At 37.3% G+C, this 24,003-nt stretch overlaps 1 protein-coding gene across 1 annotated transcript; it reads left to right on the top strand.

Annotated features, from left to right (window-relative positions):
• Positions 1 to 9,144: 9,144 nt before the first annotated feature.
• LOC131430918 (cysteine desulfurase, mitochondrial) lies at positions 9,145 to 12,475 on the top strand. Its single transcript, XM_058596194.1, has 3 exons — positions 9,145 to 9,347; positions 9,481 to 9,554; positions 11,163 to 12,475. Exons 1-3 carry the CDS (start codon positions 9,248 to 9,250, stop codon positions 12,327 to 12,329), a joined length of 1,341 nt encoding a protein of 446 aa, XP_058452177.1. The 5' UTR covers positions 9,145 to 9,247; the 3' UTR covers positions 12,330 to 12,475.
• Positions 12,476 to 24,003: the final 11,528 nt, after the last annotated feature.

Raw genomic sequence — 24,003 nt, 5'->3', positions numbered from 1 at the left:
CATAAAGCGTTGCCAGAAACGATCTCCTTTCACATTTTCAAACTATCGCAACGAAAGGGAGTAATTTGCTAGGCTTACTTGTTCAGGCTGTGAACCAAACATTGGCGATTCGTTTGTATGGGACTTAGGGGTATTATTATTTGTATTTGGTAAGACCACCTTACGAAGTCACGAAAATAGGCATTCCAATAAAAAGCCTTATGAAATCCATTTTTTAACGAATTTTTTTTTTTGAACATTGTGCGAAATTTCTATGACAAACATAACTTTACTCATATTCTGTGGAATTCATTAGTAGTTCGTATAAAAACTATTAGGTTTTTTATCGTGACGACACAAATGAACAAGTATTCATCCTTGACAGTTCAGCGGTACTGTTTACAAACAAGCTTAAACAAAAATCGAAGAGCACATCTAAAACAATCGTCTTTACACTTTGCAACTAGTCTTTTTTATTCAATAAATATCAAAAACGAACCGTATTCAATCGTGAACAAATGTTTTAAAACTTTATTTAGGCGATACGGACCGTAAAAGGTCTGATCAAATTTGTCAATAAACAAACAAAAGAAATTTCTGTTTACAAACAGTACTGCTGAACTGTCAAAATGTGTTCATCCGATTGAGGTTAGCAGTGACGGTAAAAAACCTACACGCTTAAAAATAGTTACTCAAAAATGAGTAAGATCTCACTCATCTACAGAAAAAGTGGAACAACTCTAATTTAGAGTAACTCCGAAGTTACTCAAATTTGAGTTCTTCCACTGGAAACGATATTTGAGTAAAATCTACTCATTTACTGAGTAATACTTTACTTGTAGATGTACCAAAAATAGAGTAACTATCGCTCAAATTTTGAGTAAATTTTTATTTCACACATTCCAAATTTGCAAAAAATTGCTCCTGTACTGTATTAAAATATTAAGTAATTGAACTCAATACTATATCAAGTGGTGGTCGCTTGGAGTAGTGTGTCAATCGCAAATTAACATACATGTAAGTTATGCTCAGACACCAATCATACACTTATTCCTCATAAATGACATTTGAGCATATTCGGTTCCATTCTAAAGCACAACACGGAGTTTATCATTCCGGTTTTTGCAGACACAACACCGTTTGTGTTGAGCGACTCACCCTCGAAATACCCGATCTCACTAACAAAATATACAACCTGTTGTTACAAATGGTTATTACAACTTTTAGACTGATCTTGCGAATAGTAACAAAAAAACGAGTTATTGCGTTGAACTCAAATTTAGAGTAGGAGTTACTCAATATCATTGATGATAACTACTCAATTTTTGACGTTTCCATGTATCATTTGAAAATGAGTAACTAGTACTCAAACTCTGAGTAACTTTTTCTAAGCGTGTAATTAGGCTCTCTAGCGGCCCTTACACGAGCATTATTATTGTCATTTTTAATGATGTCTAAGTAATGATGTATTTCAAATTTGATAGAAATCTCGTCATTACTGCACCATTACACGTTCATAAAAATGACATTATTTTTTAGTAATGACACTTTTAATGATAGTGTAAGGTCCGCTTCTGACAGCTCACTCACAAATTAAACACGATTCAGACGATCATTCATCTTCGGTTGACGTCCAGATTATTTTTTAATTTTTTAGCCGAATATTGCTCACGTATCCGACGTAAAATCACAGACTAACAGACATGAAAGTATGAGTAAATTCTTTTAAAAATAATTTTTCGTGATGCACTAGTTCCACCTATATTGTACTGCGCGAACTATTTACTATCTGTACACCCCTTGTGTTATGTAAAAGTTTTGGTTTCCCCTCGTTTGTCAACACCGATCAGCTGCTTGCAGGGATGCCTGATTTCATCAACATATTTGAGAATGAATCGACACAATAAATTATTGGATTACGTTGATAATACATTTAACTTTTTCGCGAAGATAACCATTTATTTTACCACAGACTAACAGACAGGACACTCAAATTAGATTCTTCAATCATTTTAACGGTCATTTCGAATATTCCTTTATTTGGGACAGTACTCACATGTGTCATGATGGCGCCACGTTACCCTATCAAAAACATCCTGTCTGTCATTTAGACTGTGTTAATTTTTTTCATTTACCAACAGAGTTGCCATTCATACAGAATTACCTGTAATGTATTGATTTGTATACGTCCATGCGAATTTCATACAGGATACAGATTTAATACATATTGCCAAAACTATATACATAATTGTGCCTACTTCTCATCCTCCAACGCAATACAAAATCGAACCCGTTTTGTTACAATATTTACTTGCTACTGGTCTGCCGCCACTTAATTTCGGGTGAAAACTACCAACACAATAAAAAATAGTCTAGATGAACAACGTTGAGTCAAATAAATGGTTACCTTCCAACATCGCGAAAAAGTTAAATATATTATCAAAGTAATCCAATAATTTATTGTGACGATTCGTTTTCAAATATTTTGATGAAATTAGGCATCCCTGCAAGCAGCTGATCGGTTTTGACGATCACGAAAAATTATTTTTATAAGAATTTACTCATACTGTCATGTCTGTTAGTCTGTGTAGAAACCTCAATAATAGTGACAGATGAGATACACAGAGCAATAAATGTTATAATATAGGTATATCTATATATATAAAAATGCAGAGATCATTCTTTGTAATCGCATCACGTAAGAACGGATGGACGGATTGAGATGCTTTTTTTTTGTTTGATCAGTTTTTACCCCCACCGGGTTCGTACATCAAAAAAATTCGGAAAACTTACCGGAAAAGTGGGAAAAACCAATAAAGTTATTTTGTATGGACAATGGAATTTTCCACTGAAAAAGTCGCCAATGATTGCTAGATCATTGATAGGTGTTTGGCGCATAACGAGTTGCATAAGTGTTTGGCCGTCGAAGAAAGGAATACTAGATCGTTGAAAGAATCTTTTGGCGCGCAACGAGTAGATTTGGGTGGAGATTTTACATGCATGATTGATTCGTTATTTGGAAACACGTGCTTAATAGGGCATCAAAATCATTACTTGCCAAATGACTGTTTTAGCTATACCGTAAACAGAAGCACAAGTTCTAATGTCATTTACCAGTAGATGTAGTTAGATGAATTATGTTGGCCATCGTGGGCGTGAGTTGAACAAATAAAATTATGTAACGATTTTTTTTACGTATCAATGATAGGATTCTGCCGTTGAAATAATGAGTTCAGATGAAAATATTTTCCTTGCATTTAGCATGCTGAAGTTTGTTCAGCCGATTCGGGTGAGTTTTCAAGAGTGGTTTACTTCAAAACGGATGGTATTCATGACATTTGTAAGCTGCTTAAGTCAAATCATTTCATTTTCCGAACTTTGGATTATTTGACGAATTACCATATGGGAATCGTGAATATCATATCTGAAAGAGAAATCGTGGCATGTAAGAACCATTAGTTGTGAGATCTGCTGTTTTATACATTGGCTTTAACGATAAGAAGAATACTGGTATAATCACTCCTCATGTTCACTCCGCTAGAACAGAATATTGATTCTCAGGACTGAATACTAAGAAAAACGATGTGGTGGCTCGACGAATGAGAGACCTTTTGATACAATTCTTGAACGAATCCAGCGTTCATGTCAAAGTTAATGGACACAGTATTTAATAAAAGGGTAATTTGAACTTTCGAATGTCCAAGTATTTTTCATTTTATCGCTAATTCGTTAATCGAAAATTGATCCTGTCATTATCCTGCTACGAACATTCATCAAACACGACTAAATATTATCACTAGCGGTGAAGCAAGTTATGGACAACCGTTCAAAATTAGTTTATTACTTTCGATAATCCCTAAGGATTTGCTATTAAATTTTTAAACGTCTTCAGTACAAATAAGTCTTAACATTCAATGACAAACAACCATCCCCGAGGGCTGCTTTTGGAAATTTGTGGGTCAATTTAAAGTATTTATCTTGGTCATCTCTTTTTCATCCATCTGTTAATTTGTTTATTTGTTTATTTAGGAGCAAGGGAAAAGCCTGCTGGAGCTGAGATTTTGGTTCTCCTTCTCCAGCCGGCATAAAACCTTCTCATATTTTGTATCAACAGATAACATTTGACCAAATGATACATAACGAAATCTTTAGTTACCCTTATTTAAACTACAAAGCTAACTAACAACTATTCATATCGTCTAATTATGTAAATAAAACTAGCGGGAAAAGATTCGGAGATAACGGGTTTTAATGGTGTTACGAGATAAATTGAAATCAAATTCATCAGAGCAAGTATTGAATACGCGGCACATACTCGAAAACGGTTCATTGAAGCCATGGTTAGTTCTAGCACGAGGAATTCTGAGAAAGGGATTAAACCGCAAATTACGCCGAAGAATGTCAAAACTTAGCTGTTGTAGGAGATCTGCACTATCAATTCGACATTGGATGTGGTCCGCGACGAAAACAGCTTTTTGTGTATCACGGCGGACAGATAGCAAATCGAAGTGTATGAGCCTACAACGATTTTCGTAGCTTGGAAGATTAAATGGATCTCTCCAGGGCAGGCGACGCAAAGCAAAACGAATGAACTTACGCTGAACAGTTTCAATGCGCAGCTTATCAGTTTGGTAATATGGTGCCCAAACAACAACAGCATACTCCAGTGTAGAACGAACTAGAGCGCAATATAACGATTTCAGGCAGTATATGTTTTTGAAATTTTTTGAGATGCGAAAGATGAATCCTAGCATCTTTAATGCTTTAGAGATTCTATGTGATCTTTGAAACTAAGTTTGGAATCCAATAACACTCCTAGATCCTTATTTGATGTCTCCCGTTTTAGTACAGCTTGCGAAATAGTGTAATCATACATGATCGTGGTTCGTTTACGAGAGAAGGAGATAACGAAACATTTGAAGGCGTTTATAACCATTCTGTTGACGTTGCACCAGTTAAAAAATACATCCAACTGTGACTGCAAGAAGTTTGAGTCTTTCAGATATTTGATGAGATGGAACAGTTTGAAATCGTAGGCGAATGATAGCTTCATGCATGGCATGCGAAATTTAGATCATTTAGATATAGCAGAAATATGAATAGTCCTAGATGGCTTCCCTGAGGAATGCCAGAGCTCACGATGAATGATGGAGTAACGCAGTCGTCAACTTTCACGGTCATACTACGACCAGTCAGATATGATTTAATCAAATCCATCATCCCACATGTCAAATCTTTAGTTTGAGAGAGATATACAATCTCTGTTCAATACACTGACTCGAAGGATGAGATGGCAATTGGTGCATTTGTTTAGTTTTTGCGTAACAAAAGCATTGAACATATCCACAATAATTCATGATGTTGGATATGAATTTGTCGTAATTCGTTTATTGTAAGCCAAGTAATCAGTAAAATAATGGAAAGAAACATAAACGTTTGACAACTCTGCTGTCCGAAAACACAAATTTAAAAAAAAAATTTCAGGGTTCGACGGGCCAGCTAGTTGGTGATAATAGAGGTATTTTGGTGATCTTTGATACATCATAAGATTTGTCTTATGATTTTCACTATTCGTTTTGCCTGAGTGTACGACTAATTTCTTCAACATCCTACAATTCTACTTAAAAAAATTGGATTGTACAAATATCTCAATCTCAGTAATACAAAGAACCTTAAAAGGCGACACTTTCATTCTATTTGTTTGCGTAAGTTTCATCCTCCGTGTTCCATGCCAACAAACAGGGCTGAACTGTTTGAAGGAAACGGTGAAACTATCTATTTTCGTTATTTCAGATGGATTGTATGTACGGTAGACGTTCTATGATTACCTTAACTCTTGATAATAAAAATCACAAGATTAGTGCAAAGAAGTTAAATGAAAATGAGAGATTTATAATTTTCACTATTCGTTTTGCCTGAGTGTACGACTAATTTTTCAAACATCCTACAATTCTACTTAAAAAATTTGGATTGTACAAATATCTCAATCTCAGTAATACAAAGAACCTTTAAAGGCGACACTGTCATTCTATTTGTTCGCGTAAGTTTCATCCTCCGTGTTCCATGCCAACAAACAGGGCTGAACTGTTTGAAGGAAACGGTGAAACTATCTATTTTCGTTATTTCAGATGGATTGTATGTACGGCAGACGTTCTATGATTACCTTAACTCTTGATAATAAAAATCACAAGATTAGTGCAAAGAAGTTAAATAAAAATGAGAGATTTATAATTCGGAAAAATATCGCTGTAAGTAACATTTCAATTGAACTGTCGTCAATAATTTTACCAAAGTTGTTGATCGCTACAGGAAAATGGAAACTGGAGAGAACGTGAGGTTCTCGTAAAAAAAAATGCACAATGAACAACTACGCAATTTCTGGTACAACAAAACAGGCTTGAGATAGCGGAGAATACAACACTGTTTTTATCAATTTCATATGTTTTATTTTCATCTGATGTAATCATGATTAAAAGAATAGTTTCATTTTACTAGCTGTTAGCAGACCCTGTCAGCTTGGAGCGAAATCAATCTTCAGTTCAGCAACGCCATCGCACGGTGTCACATTCAACATATCATGTCAATTGTATGGGTGCGCAGTGCTGCTATTTTGGCGCACACGAATTTGACATTTCTCTTCCCTACTTCTGTGTACGAAATTCGATGCGAACTCGCCTGAGGGCGCCATGCTCGCAAAAAATGTTGTTGCCAATGATTTGTTCGGGAAAGATGAGAGCTGGATATCTTGTTAATATGATGTCTTTGCTGTTAGCTAACTGCTAACTGGAAATGTCATTTGTTGTTTTTACATCACATTCACCCGAAGCCGTACTAGGAAGTATGACATGTTCTTAAAATAAATATCTACAACATTAAATGCATAATATTCTTAGATTAATGAATTTTTCTTCTATCGTACTACTCAAAAAATATTATTAAAAAAGTCCTTAAAGCTTACACACTAGCATTCCAAAACATAATTTACAATCTTGGCAGTTGAAATAAATGATAAGATATAAACCCAAAATGATTATTATTTATACCTACGTTTTTTGTTTCTTAAAGTCCTTATTTATTGTGATGTTATTAAGTGTTAAATGATTTCATTCAAAATAATTTGGGGAGATTTTGTGATACATTTTTGTCAATTTATTTTATTTTGGCAATTCTAATTACTTACATGTATAAAATTACTATTATTTCCAAACCACAATCATGACTCGATGTCCTTGCAGATTGGTCAAAATAGAGATATCATGTAACAATTTGTTTTGTAAAGAAACCGTGTTATGTAATATTATGAAGCTCCTAATTATTGATTATCAATACTTACGCTTGGGTTGCTGAAATGCCCACGAAAAAGAAATGAGCAAATGAAATTTAACTTTTTGAAACACGTACAAACTATTTTGTTTATTCACAGTTGAAAAAGTTTCTCTGGTTTATAAGAAATATAAGTGACACGGTTAATTTCAACAATGAACTGTGCTGTATCATTATACAAATTAGATCATAGATAAAAGCAATCAAATTTTTATTAACATAACGATATATTAGAATTGAATCAACATAGATACTGCCAATAAAATCAACTCAACTTCTGTTGATAAGCAAAAAATTGGTTGTTTATTACAACAATGAAATGAGCTGGAACAGAAATTTTTTTCGTTTAGCTAGACCAAAATTTTGATTTACATCAAACAAAGATCTTTGTAGATGTTGAAGGGGGAAACTGGTTTGAAACAATCATATTCTAGATAGAAATTACAATAAATCAAATTTAAAAACCTACTAACTGTTTTGTTCTTTCAAACAAGCTCCATTTTCTGCGTGCGCCAGACAAAAGTAGTTTCCGTAGTACTCCGTTGATAAATATTAATTTCCGTAGATTTCCGTAGAAAAATCCAATTTTCGTAGATTTTGTCGAATCCGTAGATCTGACATCGATGGCCACATGGTATAAGTACACTCAAAATAATAATCAATAAGTACACTCAAAATAATAATTAATAATAATAATTAATAAATAACGTGGAAAGTTATGTGAATATTTTCCACCCTACTTTTCACGTAGTTTTTAATGGACTGACATTTAAAAGCTGTTTAATGCATAATCCAGTAAAAGTTACGTGTTTCATAGAAGAAATGTAATGTACTATTCATATCACATTTACCTTTCAGTTTATATCATATTTAGTTTCCAGAAAATTACTATTTTAAATATTGGTTGAAATTAAAAGGGGATTTTTTTTAGATTTTCTTATAAATCTATGAAATGAAAAATACCATGAACAATAAAATATTTATTCAGAAAATTAGCATGGGATTTCAATGGCAGAAAAAACAGCAACTGATAACGTCGTGGGAGTTCGAATCGACAAGCCGCCAGAATTCGTTTTTGTTGTTGCTGAAGTCGAGATCCGAGAACCCCCACAATACTACAGATGCAGGTTGAGGTCGCATTACATGAGTCCAGTGTCTCTAGCTTCATATCGATTTTGAGCTCGTTTTTCGGTGGACCAACGACATTCGGCAGGCGCGGACACATTTCACGCAAGCACTCGATTCAGTCGAACACATGGAAACTTTCATACTGAAGTCGATGTAGTACAAGATTGTAATTTAATAACATTTCTCGCAAATATTCACACTACTTATCACTGTTCGCCATTTTCAAAATCGAGTTTTTCACGCCGGAAATTCACGTACATTGTTTGACATTTGGTCAATTAACGTACACCTAATGTGATGACTCTATTTATTTTAGGGGATGTCCGTATAACATTCACTTTTGTCACGTAAAATATTCAATTTGACATTTGATACCACTTTACGTGATTTTTTATGTGAATCGAAAGTGACTTTTTATTTGAGTGTAAATAGAGAATATTTGAAGAAAAATTTTAGAAAAGGACCCAAGTGCAAATGACAGTTTCTTTTTGTTTACTTTCTCTCTTAATTATTACGGTCAAATTGGCAATCGTTCTATCAAACAATTCACATAGAATATTGAATAAAACGATCAACTTAGGATCTGAACTGAAGAATTTATTGAAAATTACTCAAATATGCCGTAATAATTGAAAGAGGAAGTAAACAGAGAGAAACTGTCATTTGCTATTTGGACCTTTTCTAATGTTCATCGAGATTTATATACATAACAAACATTCATTTCTGTTGCATAGTGCTGTCAGTGAAACAGCAATTGCAATTATCTGCATAAAACTACTATTATTATTTCTCGTATTTGGTGTAGTTAAAGTGGAGGATGTTGACTATTTCGCATAGACTCTGCGGAATAGTATCCCGGCAGTTAGTATGCCGTTCTGTCTCTTTGGCAGGTATTGAAAAACGAGATTTCAGCTCGGGTGAGTAATGAATTCGCTAAACAGACTTGATAATGTAATGCATGATCGATAGTAGTCAGTCAAGGTTATTATTATCTACTCTACACGTACAGATAGTGGAAGCATTGTAGGTTTTATTCCTTTTTTATTTCAGATAAGTTTAGTATCAAAGATGAGGTACTGGATGGACGACCCCTTTATTTGGATGCACAAGCTACTACATCACTGGTAGGTGATATGTCTCTTAAGTATATAACTCGGTTTGGCCATTAGTGGTATATGTAGAATTAGGTTGTACGACAATCTATCGAAAACCATTTCCCAGAAAAGAAAGCAGCGAAGTATTTTCCCCAGAATGTATCATTCTCCAGAAAACCATAGTCACGAAGGTATCAATTAGTAGAAAGACATGCAACAGAATGTACCATTCCCCAGAATACCATCTCCCAGAAGAAGCAAATACCTAGAAACTGTTTCTCCATAATGGAAAATAATACAGAAACAACATAGGAACAGATCTTTTGCCAGAAAAGCATCTACTAAAATCAGGCGCGTATACATGGGGGGAGAGATTAAAACCCCCTCTGAAACTTAAGAAATTATTAGGGGATACAGGAGTTAGACCGGAAACGTTGTTAAACTGGACAGCTTAAATATCTTATCAACCTGCTAATATTTTAATTCATAGATTGACTTTGTAAACGCGCTTGGAGATGACGCGGTAGAAATGATTTCGATAAAAACCCAGTTTTAATGGATGTTTTTACAATTTCTAAAATTGTTCGATTTAGCCCCGGTCTCCCCAATATTATGAAAACACACCCCGAATTTTTTTTCTGGGTACGCGCCTGACTAGAATGAACCAGTCCAACGAAAATAATTTTCGCGAAAATTTCTTGAATACTCATTAACTGTAATTTCCAAGGCAACTATACTTATTTCAAGCTTTGTTAGTCTGAAAAAGAGGGTTCTGAAAATAACGAGTTTGATAAAAAATAATCAAATTATATAACGGGTATGAAATCATTTAGCTATATTTATTTAAATTCAAACATAGCTTCTTTAAATTGGGTATTTGTTTCTGCATATAGATTATAGTAGCAAGCTAACCTTTCGTCGTTAATTCGGTCTAGTGATGAAGGGTAGTAAATAGCACACTACCATTTTATATAATTATTTTATTCAATGCTTACACAATATTCTCTTCGTCATAGATGATTCAGGTCGAGACGGCCGAAGGCCGCGAGTGCGCCGGCGACCCGCCGTCGGAAGCGCCGGCCACTGCGGGGGGGCAGCGCCCCCGCAGAAATCACCTCTGTCTAGTTGCGTGCGTTTGCCCGGATTACCCAAAGCTAGGAGCTATCCCTCAGTTAAGTCCGAACGAGCGGCAGCGAGGTCGGACAGCAGGTTATTAAAAACGATGAGGCGTAGCCGCATTAGACCTTTCAAAATCGCAGTAAATTAGAACAAATTCTATTAAGCAGCATGTTTATCTGTTATGCCAAATAACTATTATACCAAATAACCATCATGCCAAACGATATTATACCAATAATACTCTTTTAGCGACTAATGCCTTCGAGTTTATGGTTTTCTGGACTTTGGTACATTCTGGGATTTTTTTTTCTGGATTTTCTTACTTTCTAGAGTTTGTATTTCTGGAGATGAGTACTTTCTGGGCAATAAATTTCTGGGGAAAAAGCTTCGGGTTTTTATGTTCTGGAGAATGGTTTTCGGGGAAATGTTATAGAACCGTAGAATTATATTAATTAATTGACGTTGTTGGGATGTCAGTATAACGATGCATTATGTTTCTTCAACAAAATTCTGTTTTAGGATCCTCGTGTGTTAGATGCAATGATACCGTATTTGACTGCATATTATGGCAATCCACATTCTCGAACCCATGCCTATGGTTGGGAATCAGAGGAAGCGATGGAGAAAGCACGTTCGCAAGTTGCCAGTTTGATAGGAGCTGATACAAAAGAAATAATATTCACGTCTGGAGCAACCGAATCTAACAACATATCAGTCAAAGGTGTGGCTAGATTCTACGGAACTAAGAAAAAGCATGTTATTACGACGCAAACGGAGCACAAATGTGTTTTGGATTCTTGCCGTGCCTTAGAGGGCGAGGGATTTCGAGTAACATACTTACCTGTACAACAAAGTGGGCTTATCAAATTGGATGACTTGGACAAGGCTATAACTGATGATACTTCTCTTGTATCGATAATGACTGTTAATAATGAGATTGGTGTCATGCAACCAGTAGCCGAAATTGGAAAGTTGTGTAAATCAAAAAAGGTGTTCTTTCATACTGATGCCGCTCAAGCATTCGGCAAGGTTCCGATAGATGTGAATAAAATGAACATAGATTTGATGTCAATATCAGGGCATAAGATATACGGTCCTAAAGGAATCGGTGCGCTCTATGTAAGGCGCAGGCCGCGCGTACGAATCGAGCCTATTCAAAGCGGTGGTGGCCAAGAACGAGGAATTCGAAGTGGAACAGTTCCTACACCGTTGGTAGTAGGATTAGGAGCTGCGTGTGAAATCGCCAGTCGCGAGATGGAATACGATCACAAATGGATGGAATTTCTTTCAAAACGTTTAATGGATAAAATTTTTGCTGCTTTGCCGCAAGTTATTCGCAACGGGGATCCAGTACATACTTACCCGGGTTGTATCAATCTCTCATTTGCTTTCGTTGAGGGTGAATCTCTGCTGATGGCACTGAAGGATGTAGCTCTTTCGAGTGGATCAGCCTGTACGTCAGCTTCCCTAGAGCCTTCGTATGTCCTTCGTGCTATTGGAGCCGACGAAGATCTAGCACATAGTTCGATTCGTTTTGGAATTGGACGGTTTACTACTATCGAAGAAGTTGATTATACCGCCGAAAAATGTATAAAACATGTTACTAGACTGCGTGAAATGTCTCCTTTGTGGGAAATGGTTCAGGAAGGTATTGACATCAAAACTATTCAGTGGTCTCAACATTAGAACCGCTAACTAGTAAGATAGTTTTAGAGCTAGGTTCATATGTGTTTGGTATTGCCTATATTTTTAATTCACTAAGCGGCGCTTTTAAAGGCAATTAATCATCCCGTCTTTGTAACAGTACGAGACAATAAAAATGTTAAATATATAAATAATGCTTGTTTTACTTTTCACATAATGAAGAATCATATTAATTTTTAAATAAGACTACCTGATAATGTTTTCTGGAGTTACCGGTTGGGCAGCTGAATAGTGCAAATTCAATTTCAATTTCAATCACTGAACACTGGCATTGGCCAGGAATTGTGCATTGATTCTTCGACCTAGTGCAAATGCGTTGCTGAAATATTAGAAGATATTAAATTTAACTTATACTAACTAAATACGGCTTGATGGTGTATTCAATCTACAATCTTGAAAGTGAAAATAAATGATTTATTCAGTATCAATATGGAATTGAGTAAAAATAACGAATGTCTGAGAAAGTAGTAAGGTAGGGCAAGACTACCATAGGGGCAAGTGTGCTATTCCCCCATCATGTTCATATAGAATGAACATTTTTACCAATATAATTTTTTTTGTTCATTGACTATACAAGGTATAGTTTTAAACATTCTAGTAAACAAGCAAATAAAATCAGTTTGAAAACGATGGTGAGGACATATAAGCGAGATTCTGCGCGTAAGAGGTGGTCAAATACAAGCATGCTTGTTGCACCGTGCACTGTGGTGGCTCATTAATTCGGTAGGCAATATTCCGCCGAAAACCTTGGAGAAGTATGTCAAATGCTTCAAATGTACTTCGTGGTTCCGTGGTTCCTAATTACACTACATTGAAAAGCTCTTATGAATAAATCTCCAAGCCTTAAATAAATCTAAATAAACTCTAGAAAACGATTTGAATATTTATCTAAATTAAAATGAAAAACGTGCTTAACCCACCTAGCAGTGAGATGATACCTTTTTTTTTTTATCAAACCGCTTGTGTTTCTTACATGATTATTATTTTGGTGTTTTAGTTTTCATGACACAATTTCAATGACCGTCGTTTTAAGCGGCAATTTGAGATTTTAATCACTCATTACCCTGTAATGTCGAAACTGCAAATCGGATCGAGTTTGAATCTAAACAATCCATTGAACATTCCATGAGATGTCGAAGTAAGTTCCACTTTAGAGTTTTTCGTCATTATTTACGGTACTTCCAGAGCCGGTATTTAGAAACCAGCATAACCCAAAACGATTCGTATGGCCATAAATTAAATTTGATTTTGAATTTTTAAACTCATCACCCTGTAACTCCAGAATCGGAAGTCAGAATTTAATAAAATTCATTATTTTGTATGGAACCATAAATCCTTTAATATTAATATTTGTTTTTTGAAATTCGATTTTTAGAGAAAACGATTGGGCTTTGAGGAACAATTCGATACAGGTACCGGAATTCGAAAATCGGTGTAGTCGATGTCAGTTAAATTCAAGTGAGCAGCTGTATAGTTTACATTTGATTTGAAATGTTTGAAAATCAATGTGGATATCTTTGAGAAATAAGTTCATAACTGAAATAAGTTTATTTGTTATTTTTACGTTTCGTCTTTGACTCATCAGTGCAGAGCAGTTCAAATTGAACTGCTTAGTGCTAAACTCGGCAGTTCAATTTGAACCGCTAAGCAGACGTAAAGTTTCTGCTACTTACAGAACACTTTTTGTTTTGCAACGGAGTGCAATGTCTTTTCTGACGTGCCGAACGAAAACGTGTTTTCGACTATTTCTGGCCGATGCAGGTATGGTCATTTAGGGGTTAGCCAAATTTTGTGCTAGGGCACATAACCGTTTTTATTATTTTTACGTTTCGTCTTTGACTCATCAGTGCAGAGCAGTTCAAATTGAACTGCTTAGTGCTAAACTCGGCAGTTCAATTTGAACCGCTAAGCAGACGTAAAGTTTCTGCTACTTACAGAACACTTTTTGTTTTGCAACGGAGTGCAATGTCTTTTCTGACGTGCCGAACGAAAACGTGTTTTCGACTATTTCTGGCCGATGCAGGTATGGTCATTTAGGGGTTAGCCAAATTTTGTGCTAGGGCACATAACCGTTTTCATTATTTTTACGTTTCGTCTTTGACTCATCAGTGCAGAGCAGTTCAAATTGAACTGCTTAGTGCTAAACTCGGCAGCTCAATTTGAACCGCTAAGCAGACGTAAAGTTTCTGCTACTTACAGAACACTTTTTGTTTTGCAAAGGAGTGCAATGTCTTTTCTGACGTTCCGAACGAAAACGTGTTTTCGACTATTTCTGGCCGATGCAGGTATGGTCATTTAGGGGTTAGCCATATATGCTTATTCAAATATTCTCGGAAATTTCTCAACCGATTTTTACAAACCAAGATGCAAATGAAAGCTCTTGAGATTCTTCAAAAAGTCCTCGAAAAGTTGATCCAAATTCGACTGGGTTCCGGAATTACAGTGAGATTAGCAAAAATTTTCAATTTCATGAGGTTTTTTTTCCCAAGCGATGGCGAAACGAGGGCACATTTTTCGCTGGTAAATTCATCTAGTTGGTAGACCTTGTTAATTAGTGGATATATAAATCTACTTTGGGACTACTAATGCCCGTTTTCTGCTTCCAAACGCACCAGTAATAGTGAAGAACAGCTCCAAAAACGGAACTCACTTCGATTTCTCAGCAGCGGTTAAACCGATTTTCTCAAATCATGATACAAATTAAAGCTCTCTTTGTCTTAAAAATACTATGCAATTCATCCAGATCCGACTTCCGGTTCCAAAATTATAGGGTAATGAGTATTCAAACTTTTAAACTGATAAACAAAATGATACAAAATCGGTACGCATCGGTACGTACTGATATGGAAGAAGAAGAAAATGCAGCCGCCTAGCACACAGCGTGCTTTGTTCAATTTTGGGTAGCGTGCAGGGTTGCCACATTTAAATCTTGATATAACTGTTTATACCCAGTGGCGTACCGAGGAAATTTGGCGCCCGGGGCCAAATAAGAGATAAGCCGCCCCCATCGTTGGTTTAGTGATGAAAAAAAAACAAAGCTGAACTCCATCTCCGGAAAGCTGACTTGGACTTTTTTTAAACAATCAGTCTTTCGTCGAATTGGTTTCTCCATCCATGCAAAAGAAAACGTTTTGATCCTTTAATTACAGTCCAGATTACTGTATGCGTGATAACCATTGTAGGAAAAACGGAAACCTTATTGAATAAATTTAAATAATATAAATTAAGGTTAGGTTAAAGTTAAGAACATTTTAATCCGATGTAATAAAAAAGCTAGTTTTTTGGGCACAGGTATAGCGTCATGTGCAAATCGATAAGCAACTCTTACAGTGGAAATCATGATGATATAACTATACAATCCGCCAAGACCATCAACACAGCGCAACGCAACACAACATTTCGAATTTTCTTAAATTCTAATTTTTCCAGATTATTTGTGCTTAGAAATTTTCAATAATTATGAAATTTGCACATCCTTAGCAAAGCCCTGATAATATAACAAGCCTTACGTTTCAGTTATATCAAGATTTAAATGTGGCAACCCTGTTTTGGCGGTCGCCTTCCAGAGGAACACGCAACGACAAACCAAGATCGAACGGCAAAAGAAACAAATGTTTAACACCGGAGAAAAGCACGTTTTATTCAGTTCAGTTTGGTTTTAGTAATGCAAGAAAAAAAACAAGATATATATAACTTTCAATACTTATTCCAACAAAGGGTGTATTCGCGTATCCAACACCGTCAGGCAGTGATGCCAACACTCCTCCTCGCGAATTCAACCTATGCACCATTATCTGGTTTATTAATCAATCCCAAGTCCTTTGAGAACTTTTTCATTCTAGTAGTGTTCAGCGGCTTTGTGAAGATATCCGCTAACATTTCTTCCGATGGACGATATCTCAACTCAACAGCTCCTGATGACGAAAGTTCACGAGTATAATGATATCGTGTATCAATGTGTTTCGTCCTCTTTTTATGCTGGTCAAGAGCAACAAAATCGATGCAACCCTTATTGTCTTCGTACATTACAGTTGGCTTTATCTGCTCCTGACCTAACTCCTTCAGTAAATTCCGTAACCATACGACTTCGTGAGCAGCCTCTGAGAGTGCAACGTATTCCGCCTCCATCGTCGAAAGTGTCACACAGCTTTGCTTTCTACTGGCCCAGCTGACTGTAGCTCCTCCTATACGAAACACATATCCACTGCAAGATTTTCTGTCACTGGGATCACCTGCCCAATCGGCATCACAGTAGCCAATCAGCTCAAATTCATCCTCCAGATTCCCCAACTGTAGCTTATAATTAACTGTATAAGCCAGGTAACGGAGTATCCTCTGACTCTCCCTCCAATCAACTTCGGACGGACAACTGAGTTTACGACTAAGAATTCCAACACAAGCTGCAATGTCTGGACGGCTGTTAGTAGCCAGATATAGCAGGGAACCAATCAAACTACGATATTCTTCATTGTCCTTCAGTTGCTTACTATCCTTGCACAATTTGAAATAGCCCGGATCCATTGGATACTTAGATCCCTTTGCTTCATTCATCCCGAAACGCTTGAGAAGTTTCTTAATAAAACTTTGCTGGCTGACACTGTAGAAACCGCTTTCGCCCTTTTCAACTTTAATCCCCAAGAAACAAGATATTTCACCCAAACTCGTGATTTGAATCGTCTTCTGCAATGAAATCTCGATACAAGATATTGCATCCTCCTGCGCACAAACCAACAAAATGTCGTCTACGTATAATAAAAGGAAAATCCAATCTCCTGCTGTAAGCCGCTTCCGGTACAGACATGAATCACTTTTACACTGAGTAAATCCCAGCTCAGTTAGAATTCGGGTAATCGTTTGATGCCAAACTCTTGCCGCTTGCTTAAGACCATAGATACTCTTCAGTAAGCGACAAACTTTATGTGGCTGTTTCTGATTAACAAATCCTGGAGGTTGTCTCATATAGATTTCTTCGCTCAGTGTTCCGCAAAGATACGCCGATTTCACGTCTATGTGCTTGACCATCATTTTTCGTTTTCCTGCAACAGCTAACAATACACGAAGAGTCGACTGCATTGCAACAGGAGCGAAAATATCCTCGTAATCAAAACCATAGCGCTGCGTAAACCCCTGTGCCACGAGTCTAGCTTTAAACCTCTCAACCTCACCATCGGCATTCAGTTTCTTTCTGTAAACCCATTTACTTCCAATTACGTTACGATTGAGCGGTGGATCTACTAACTCCCATGTACCATTGGAGATCAATGATTTATATTCTTCGTGCATGGCTTTCAACCACTCCTCCTTTTCGGGCCCTCCAACGGCTTCTTTGAAGGTAACTGGCTCATTGTGCTCCATCACCATAAGTCCTAACTCATAATCTCTGAATCGCACTGGCAAAACATTTCGTGTAGATCTTCCACGTACGTCAGACAGTTCACCGTTGTTTACTTCATTTTCTTCTTCGGAAAATAGTTCTTCGGCACTTTCGTACTCATCATTTTCTTGACCAGGTGTTTCGTGACTTTTAGCGAGTGGTAGCAATTCAACAGAAGATTCTACCGACTCAATAGACGTTTCACGGTTCATTTTCATGTCCAAGTTTTTGTTCATATGTAAATCTTCATTAAATTTCGCATCACGACTTATTGTGATACGATCACTTTCCGTATCGAGGAAACGATATGCTTTATGCTGATTCGAATATCCAACAAATACCATTTTTTTCGATCTTACTTCCATTTTTCTTCTTTTTTCGGCCGGTATCTGCACCCATGCTTCGCACCCAAAGATTCTAAAATGCTCTAATGATGGTTTCTTATTGTACCAACGCTCAAACGGACTCATACCAATAGACCTAGAAGGCAAACGGTTTTGAATATAAGTCGCTGTCAAAACTGCTTCTCCCCAGAAGCGCTTATCAAGACCTGCTTCCAGTAGCATACACATTGTCATGTCTTTCAAAGAGCGATTTTTCCTCTCCGCCACTCCATTTTGTTGAGGAGAGTATGGAGCCGTGAACTGGCTCACAATTCCCTCATTTCGAAGAAAAGATTGTAATTCTTTCCCGGTATACTCGCCGCCTCCATCTGATTGGAAAATACGCGGGGTCTTCCCTATCTGGGTCTTGCAAAATAGAACGAACTGTTTAATCTTCTCTGCGGCTTCGGACTTGCTCCGCAAAAGGTATACAAACGTCATACGAGTATAGTCATCGATTAAAGAAAGAAAATATTTGTTTCCACTAGGCGTGCTAGTCATCGGTCCGCTCAGATCGGTATGCACTAAATCAAGTTTGTCTCTAGCACCACGATCAGCAAACTTTGGAAAAGGAGTACGAGACATTTTACCCTCCAAACAGCATTGGCATACTGATTTATGTCCACAGTCAATTAACTTCATTCCATCCGCATAACCTCTAGTTGGAATCGCTTGCACAACATCGATATCGTGATGGCCAAGCCTACGATGCCAGGTGTGCTGACAGTTCGCAGTGTGAGGTGATTGAACGCTAAGTAATACTTGCTCTTGTGTACACAACTTATACAAGCTACCGTGACGTAAAGCCACCGCCGTAACTTTTCCTTGCTGGTCACGAATCTCACATCGATCAGTACAAAACATCACCGTAAAACCTTTATTTGCAAGTACGTTTACCGATATTAGTCCAGTTGCCAACTTTGGAACCCACAGTACATCACGTAACACGATATCAACGGGTTCACCGTCACTGTTTATACCAACAAGTGTTCCTTGGCCGATTCCAGATGCCACGGCTCGTTCTCCGTCTGCCAGCATCACACTTATATCAGCTGCTTGATTGAATACTGTAAAGAATTTCCTGTCACCTGTCATATGACGCGACGCACCGCTATCAACAAACCACCACGACGATTCTCCTTGGCCAACCATGCAAGCCAGCGGTCCTTCAGCTATACTTGCTTTCTTCGCATTCGTATCATCGATTTTCTTCGGTTGATTTGTATGAACAGATTTCTTTTCGGTATTCTCAGAAGATTCCTTTTTCCAAGCACGACAATTTCGTTTCAAATGTCCGGTTTTCTTACAGTGAAAACAGGTACGGGTCTCTTTATTCACATCAGCTGAACCCATCCGCAGCTTTCTAGATTCCGTTCGCAAAGCCTTTTCAGCACCTGTAGCAGATCCACAACGTTCACGACGCTTTTCCGACTCAGCGAGTAGTTTTGATTTTACCAAATCGAGAGTCAATTCATTCAATGGTCGTTGCTCCAATGCCGTTGTTAGTGGGTCATAAGAATCTGGTAGCGAGCATAACAGCATTGCCACCTGCCATTTCTTCGGGATCTCTTCACCGGCATCCGCGATACGTTGAAGCAAATCGGTAAACTGTTGAAGATGTTGCTCCATATTGTTATATACTGTTATATAACTTAACGAAGAAAAGATATTTAAAGAGCCGAGATACTGGCAACACTGTATAAAACAGTGAAAATAAAATAAAGATCACTCGAGAGTAGCGAGTCAGTTGCTTACAGACTATCCAAGTGTTTAAATCAGTACGTATCACATTTCTTTAAAAGTTGAACTGTTTCCGCGAGTGTCCTCCACCTTGAGATAATTCTTCTCTTGCCGTTTCGTTGGTTATTCCCTCTAGGTGAGTAAACGAGTACAAAACAGTGGCGACGAGGAAAATTAGAAGAAAAAGTGACATTTTTTGCGGCGTGCTTTGGCGCGTTTGTATAGATTTTTTTTGTTTCTCTAGGCAAGCTATCGGCAAATAGCGTTGGTCGAAACCGACGCTACTAACACACGCAAAGTTTTTTCTTGTTGAGTGACGTGATAAAAGTGTTAAAACTGATACATCCGGCGAATCCTGAGAAGTTCCGACTAAGGTCGAAGGAAAATTAAACAATTCCGACAGAGGTCGAGGATAAGTTACGACAATCTGACGACGGCCAAGACGGTGTTCCGGCTAATTGTATTTTCGGAAATAAATATTTGCGGGTGAGCCCAGTTATTTTCAATCGATTACCATTGGAAACGTCCGGGCAGAGGCCCATCGGGACCAAATAAGGGTGTCTAAGGACCAATCGGAGTTATATAGACCGAATCTTCTCGTTACGGCTTCATCTGAGAAGCGATCGAGAAACATGGAAGAGGAAGACGAAGAGTTTTATGGATTTCCCGAAATCGGCGAAGCACAGTCTAGGAAATCATCGAGAAAGCGCAAATTAGAAGAGACCTCAATGGGTCAATCGAACGATTTTCCTAGGCGTTCGAAGCGGAAGAAAACGGCAAAGGCTGGAAATGATTTCATTTATTATTGAATTTTTCAAACATTTGAATTCGAATAAATTAAGTAAATAATATTGTAAAATAGTTAAATTACATACTAAGCTAATGTAAATCAAAATTTGTTAATGAACTTTTTTTAAAGGATAAGAGTTGTTATATACTGTTATATAACTTAACGAAGAAAAGATATTTAAAGAGCCGAGATACTGGCAACACTGTATAAAACAGTGAAACTAAAATAAAGATCACTCGAGAGTAGCGAGTCAGTTGCTTACAGACTATCCAAGTGTTTAAATCAGTACGTATCACATTTCTTTAAAAGTTGAACTGTTTCCGCGAGTGTCCTCCACCTTGAGATAATTCTTCTCTTGCCGTTTCGTTGGTTATTCCCTCTAGGTGAGTAAACGAGTACAAAACACATATCACCTTCTTCTTTTAGCTCCAATCGTGTCAGCTTTTTAAGAAGGTACACTTCTGAACCCTTGTCATGATAATCCTTCAGAGCCTGCCAAACATCCTTTGCACTTTCACAGTTCCGGACGATGCTAGTTTGGCTATCCTCAAGGCACAAACAAATTGTGGCTCGCGCTTTCATATCTGCTTTAGTCCACTCGGGTGTCAATGGCTCCGGTTTCTGATCCACTATCACGTTCCATATTTCGTCTCTTATAAGCATCATTTCGATCTTGAATTTCCAGGATTGATAATTCTGATTATTCAACTTCGGGAGCGAGAAACGGGGTTGATCTGCCATCTTTAGAAGATTCTTTCGCTCACGGAATAATGCCGGCAGCACCTTTCACAAGCAATTTGTTTTTCTGGTAAAAACACAGCGTAATCGTTCTTCGCAGCTTTCACTCTGGGCCCATAACCTTTTGGCGGTCGCCTTCCAGAGGAACACGCAACGGCAAACCAAGATCGAACGGCAAAAGAAACAAATGTTTAACACCGGAGAAAAGCACGTTTTATTCAGTTCAGTTTGGTTTTAGTAATGCAAGAAAAAAAACAAGATATATATTAGGTTTTTCATCGTGACGACACAAATGAACAAGTATTCATCCTTGACAGTTCAGCGGTACTGTTTACAAACAAGCTTAAACAAAAATCGAAGAGCACATCTAAAACAATCATCTTCACACTTTGCAACTAGTCACTTTTATTTATTAAATATCAAAAACGAACCGTATTCAATCGTGAACAAATGTTTTAAAACTTTATTTAGGCGATACGGACAGTAAATAGTCTGATCCAATTTGTCAATAAACAAACAAAAGAAATTTCTGTTTACAAACAGTACTGCTGGACTGTCAAAAAGTGTTCATCCGATTGAGGTTAGCAGTGACGGTAAAAAACCTAATAACTTTCAATACTTATTCCAACAAAGGGTGCATTCGCGTATCCAACACAGTCAGGCAGTGATGCCAACACCCTGCACGCTACCCAAAATTGAACAAAGCACGCTGTGTGCTAGGCGGCTGCATTTTCTTCTTCTTCCATATCAGTACGTACCGATGCGTACCGATTTTGTATCATTTTGTTTATCAGTTTAAAAGTTTGAATACTCATTACCCTATAATTTTGGAACCGGAAGTCGGATCTGGATGAATTGCATAGTATTTTTAAGACAAAGAGAGCTTTAATTTGTATCATGATTTGAGAAAATCGGTTTAACCGCTGCTGAGAAATCGAAGTGAGTTCCGTTTTTGGAGCTGTTCTTCACTATTACTGGTGCGTTTGGAAGCAGAAAACGGGCATTAGTAGTCCCAAAGTAGATTTATATATCCACTAATTAACAAGGTCTACCAACTAGATGAATTTACCAGCGAAAAATGTGCCCTCGTTTCGCCATCGCTTGGGAAAAAAAACCTCATGAAATTGAAAATTTTTGCTAATCTCACTGTAATTCCGGAACCCAGTCGAATTTGGATCAACTTTTCGAGGACTTTTTGAAGAATCTCAAGAGCTTTCATTTGCATCTTGGTTTGTAAAAATCGGTTGAGAAATATCCGAGAATATTTGAATAAGCATATATGGCTAACCCCTAAATGACCCTACCTGCATCGGCCAGTTTTCGTTCGGAACGTCAGAAAAGACATTGCACTCCTTTGCAAAACAAAAAGTGTTTTGTAAGTAGCAGAAACTTTACGTCTGCTTAGCGGTTCAAATTGAGCTGCCGAGTTTAGCACTAAGCAGTTCAATTTGAACTGTTCTGCACTGATGAGTCAAAGACGAAACGTAAAAATAATGAAAACGGTTATGTGCCCTAGCACAAAATTTGGCTAACCCCTAAATGACCATACCTGCATCGGCCAGAAATAGTCGAAAACACGTTTTCGTTCGGCACGTCAGAAAAGACATTGCACTCCGTTGCAAAACAAAAAGTGTTCTGTAAGTAGCAGAAACTTTACGTCTGATTAGCGGTTCAAATTGAACTGCCGAGTTTAGCACTAAGCAGTTCAATTTGAACTGCTCTGCACTGATGAGTCAAAGACGAAACGTAAAAATAATGAAAACGGTTATGTGCCCTAGCACAAAATTTGGCTAACCCCTAAACGACCATACCTGCATCGGCCAGAAATAGTCGAAAACACGTTTTCGTTCGGCACGTCAGAAAAGACATTGCACTCCGTTGCAAAACAAAAAGTGTTCTGTAAGTAGCAGAAACTTTACGTCTGCTTAGCGGTTCAAATTGAACTGCCGAGTTTAGCACTAAGCAGTTCAATTTGAACTGCTCTGCACTGATGAGTCAAAGACGAAACGTAAAAATAATAAAAACGGTTATGTGCCCTAGCACAAAATTTGGCTAACCCCTAAATGAAGTTTATTTGGTTATCGACTATCCAAATCTACAAACTCGATACACCTGATAAATTTATGTGAAATGGACGTTTCTATACTAATCACCCTGTATTACCTAAGACCTTTAATCTTTTATGGTTCCTGGATTTGAATCCTAGATCGGTTTAGCCGTCTACGAGAAAAATAAGTAACACTATCTTATTTTTGTTTCACATGTCATCCTGTAGTTCCGGAACCAGAAGTCGGATCCAAACGTAATTCAGGAACCTTGTTTCGGAGCATACGACTTTTCATATGAATCTGAGTTTGTAGAACACGGTTGAGTCAGCTATTACTGTGCGGAATCTAAGTCTATAACAATATTCTGTTTTCAAGGTCAATTGTGACCGATATTGTCAGAAAACTTAAAGTTTTGACATAAAACTTCGTATAACTCAAAAAGTAAACATTCGATCTCAAAACCATTCAATAGCGTTCAGGGTGACGGGGAGAACTTTTATTTGCGACTAGTTTGATCAACATCGGTCCAGTCATCTCTGAGATCTCGACCTCTTTGTTGACAACACACATACACACACACACA

This window comes from Malaya genurostris, chromosome 2 (assembly GCF_030247185.1).
Source record: "Malaya genurostris strain Urasoe2022 chromosome 2, Malgen_1.1, whole genome shotgun sequence".
NCBI lineage: Eukaryota > Metazoa > Arthropoda > Insecta > Diptera > Culicidae > Malaya > Malaya genurostris.
Note: the sequence above shows the minus strand (reverse complement) of the source record. Positions and strands in the feature narration are given on the sequence as shown.

Bases quoted from the DNA above. Each gene is read 5' to 3' on its own strand.
- LOC131430918 (XM_058596194.1), top strand. From the start codon at position 9,248: ATGTTGACTATTTCGCATAGACTCTGCGGAATAGTATCCCGGCAGTTA. The intron at 9,348-9,480 runs GTGAGTAATGAA...TTTTTATTTCAG, and splicing joins AAAACGAGATTTCAGCTCGG to ATAAGTTTAGTATCAAAGAT. The intron at 9,555-11,162 runs GTAGGTGATATG...ATTCTGTTTTAG, and splicing joins CACAAGCTACTACATCACTG to GATCCTCGTGTGTTAGATGC.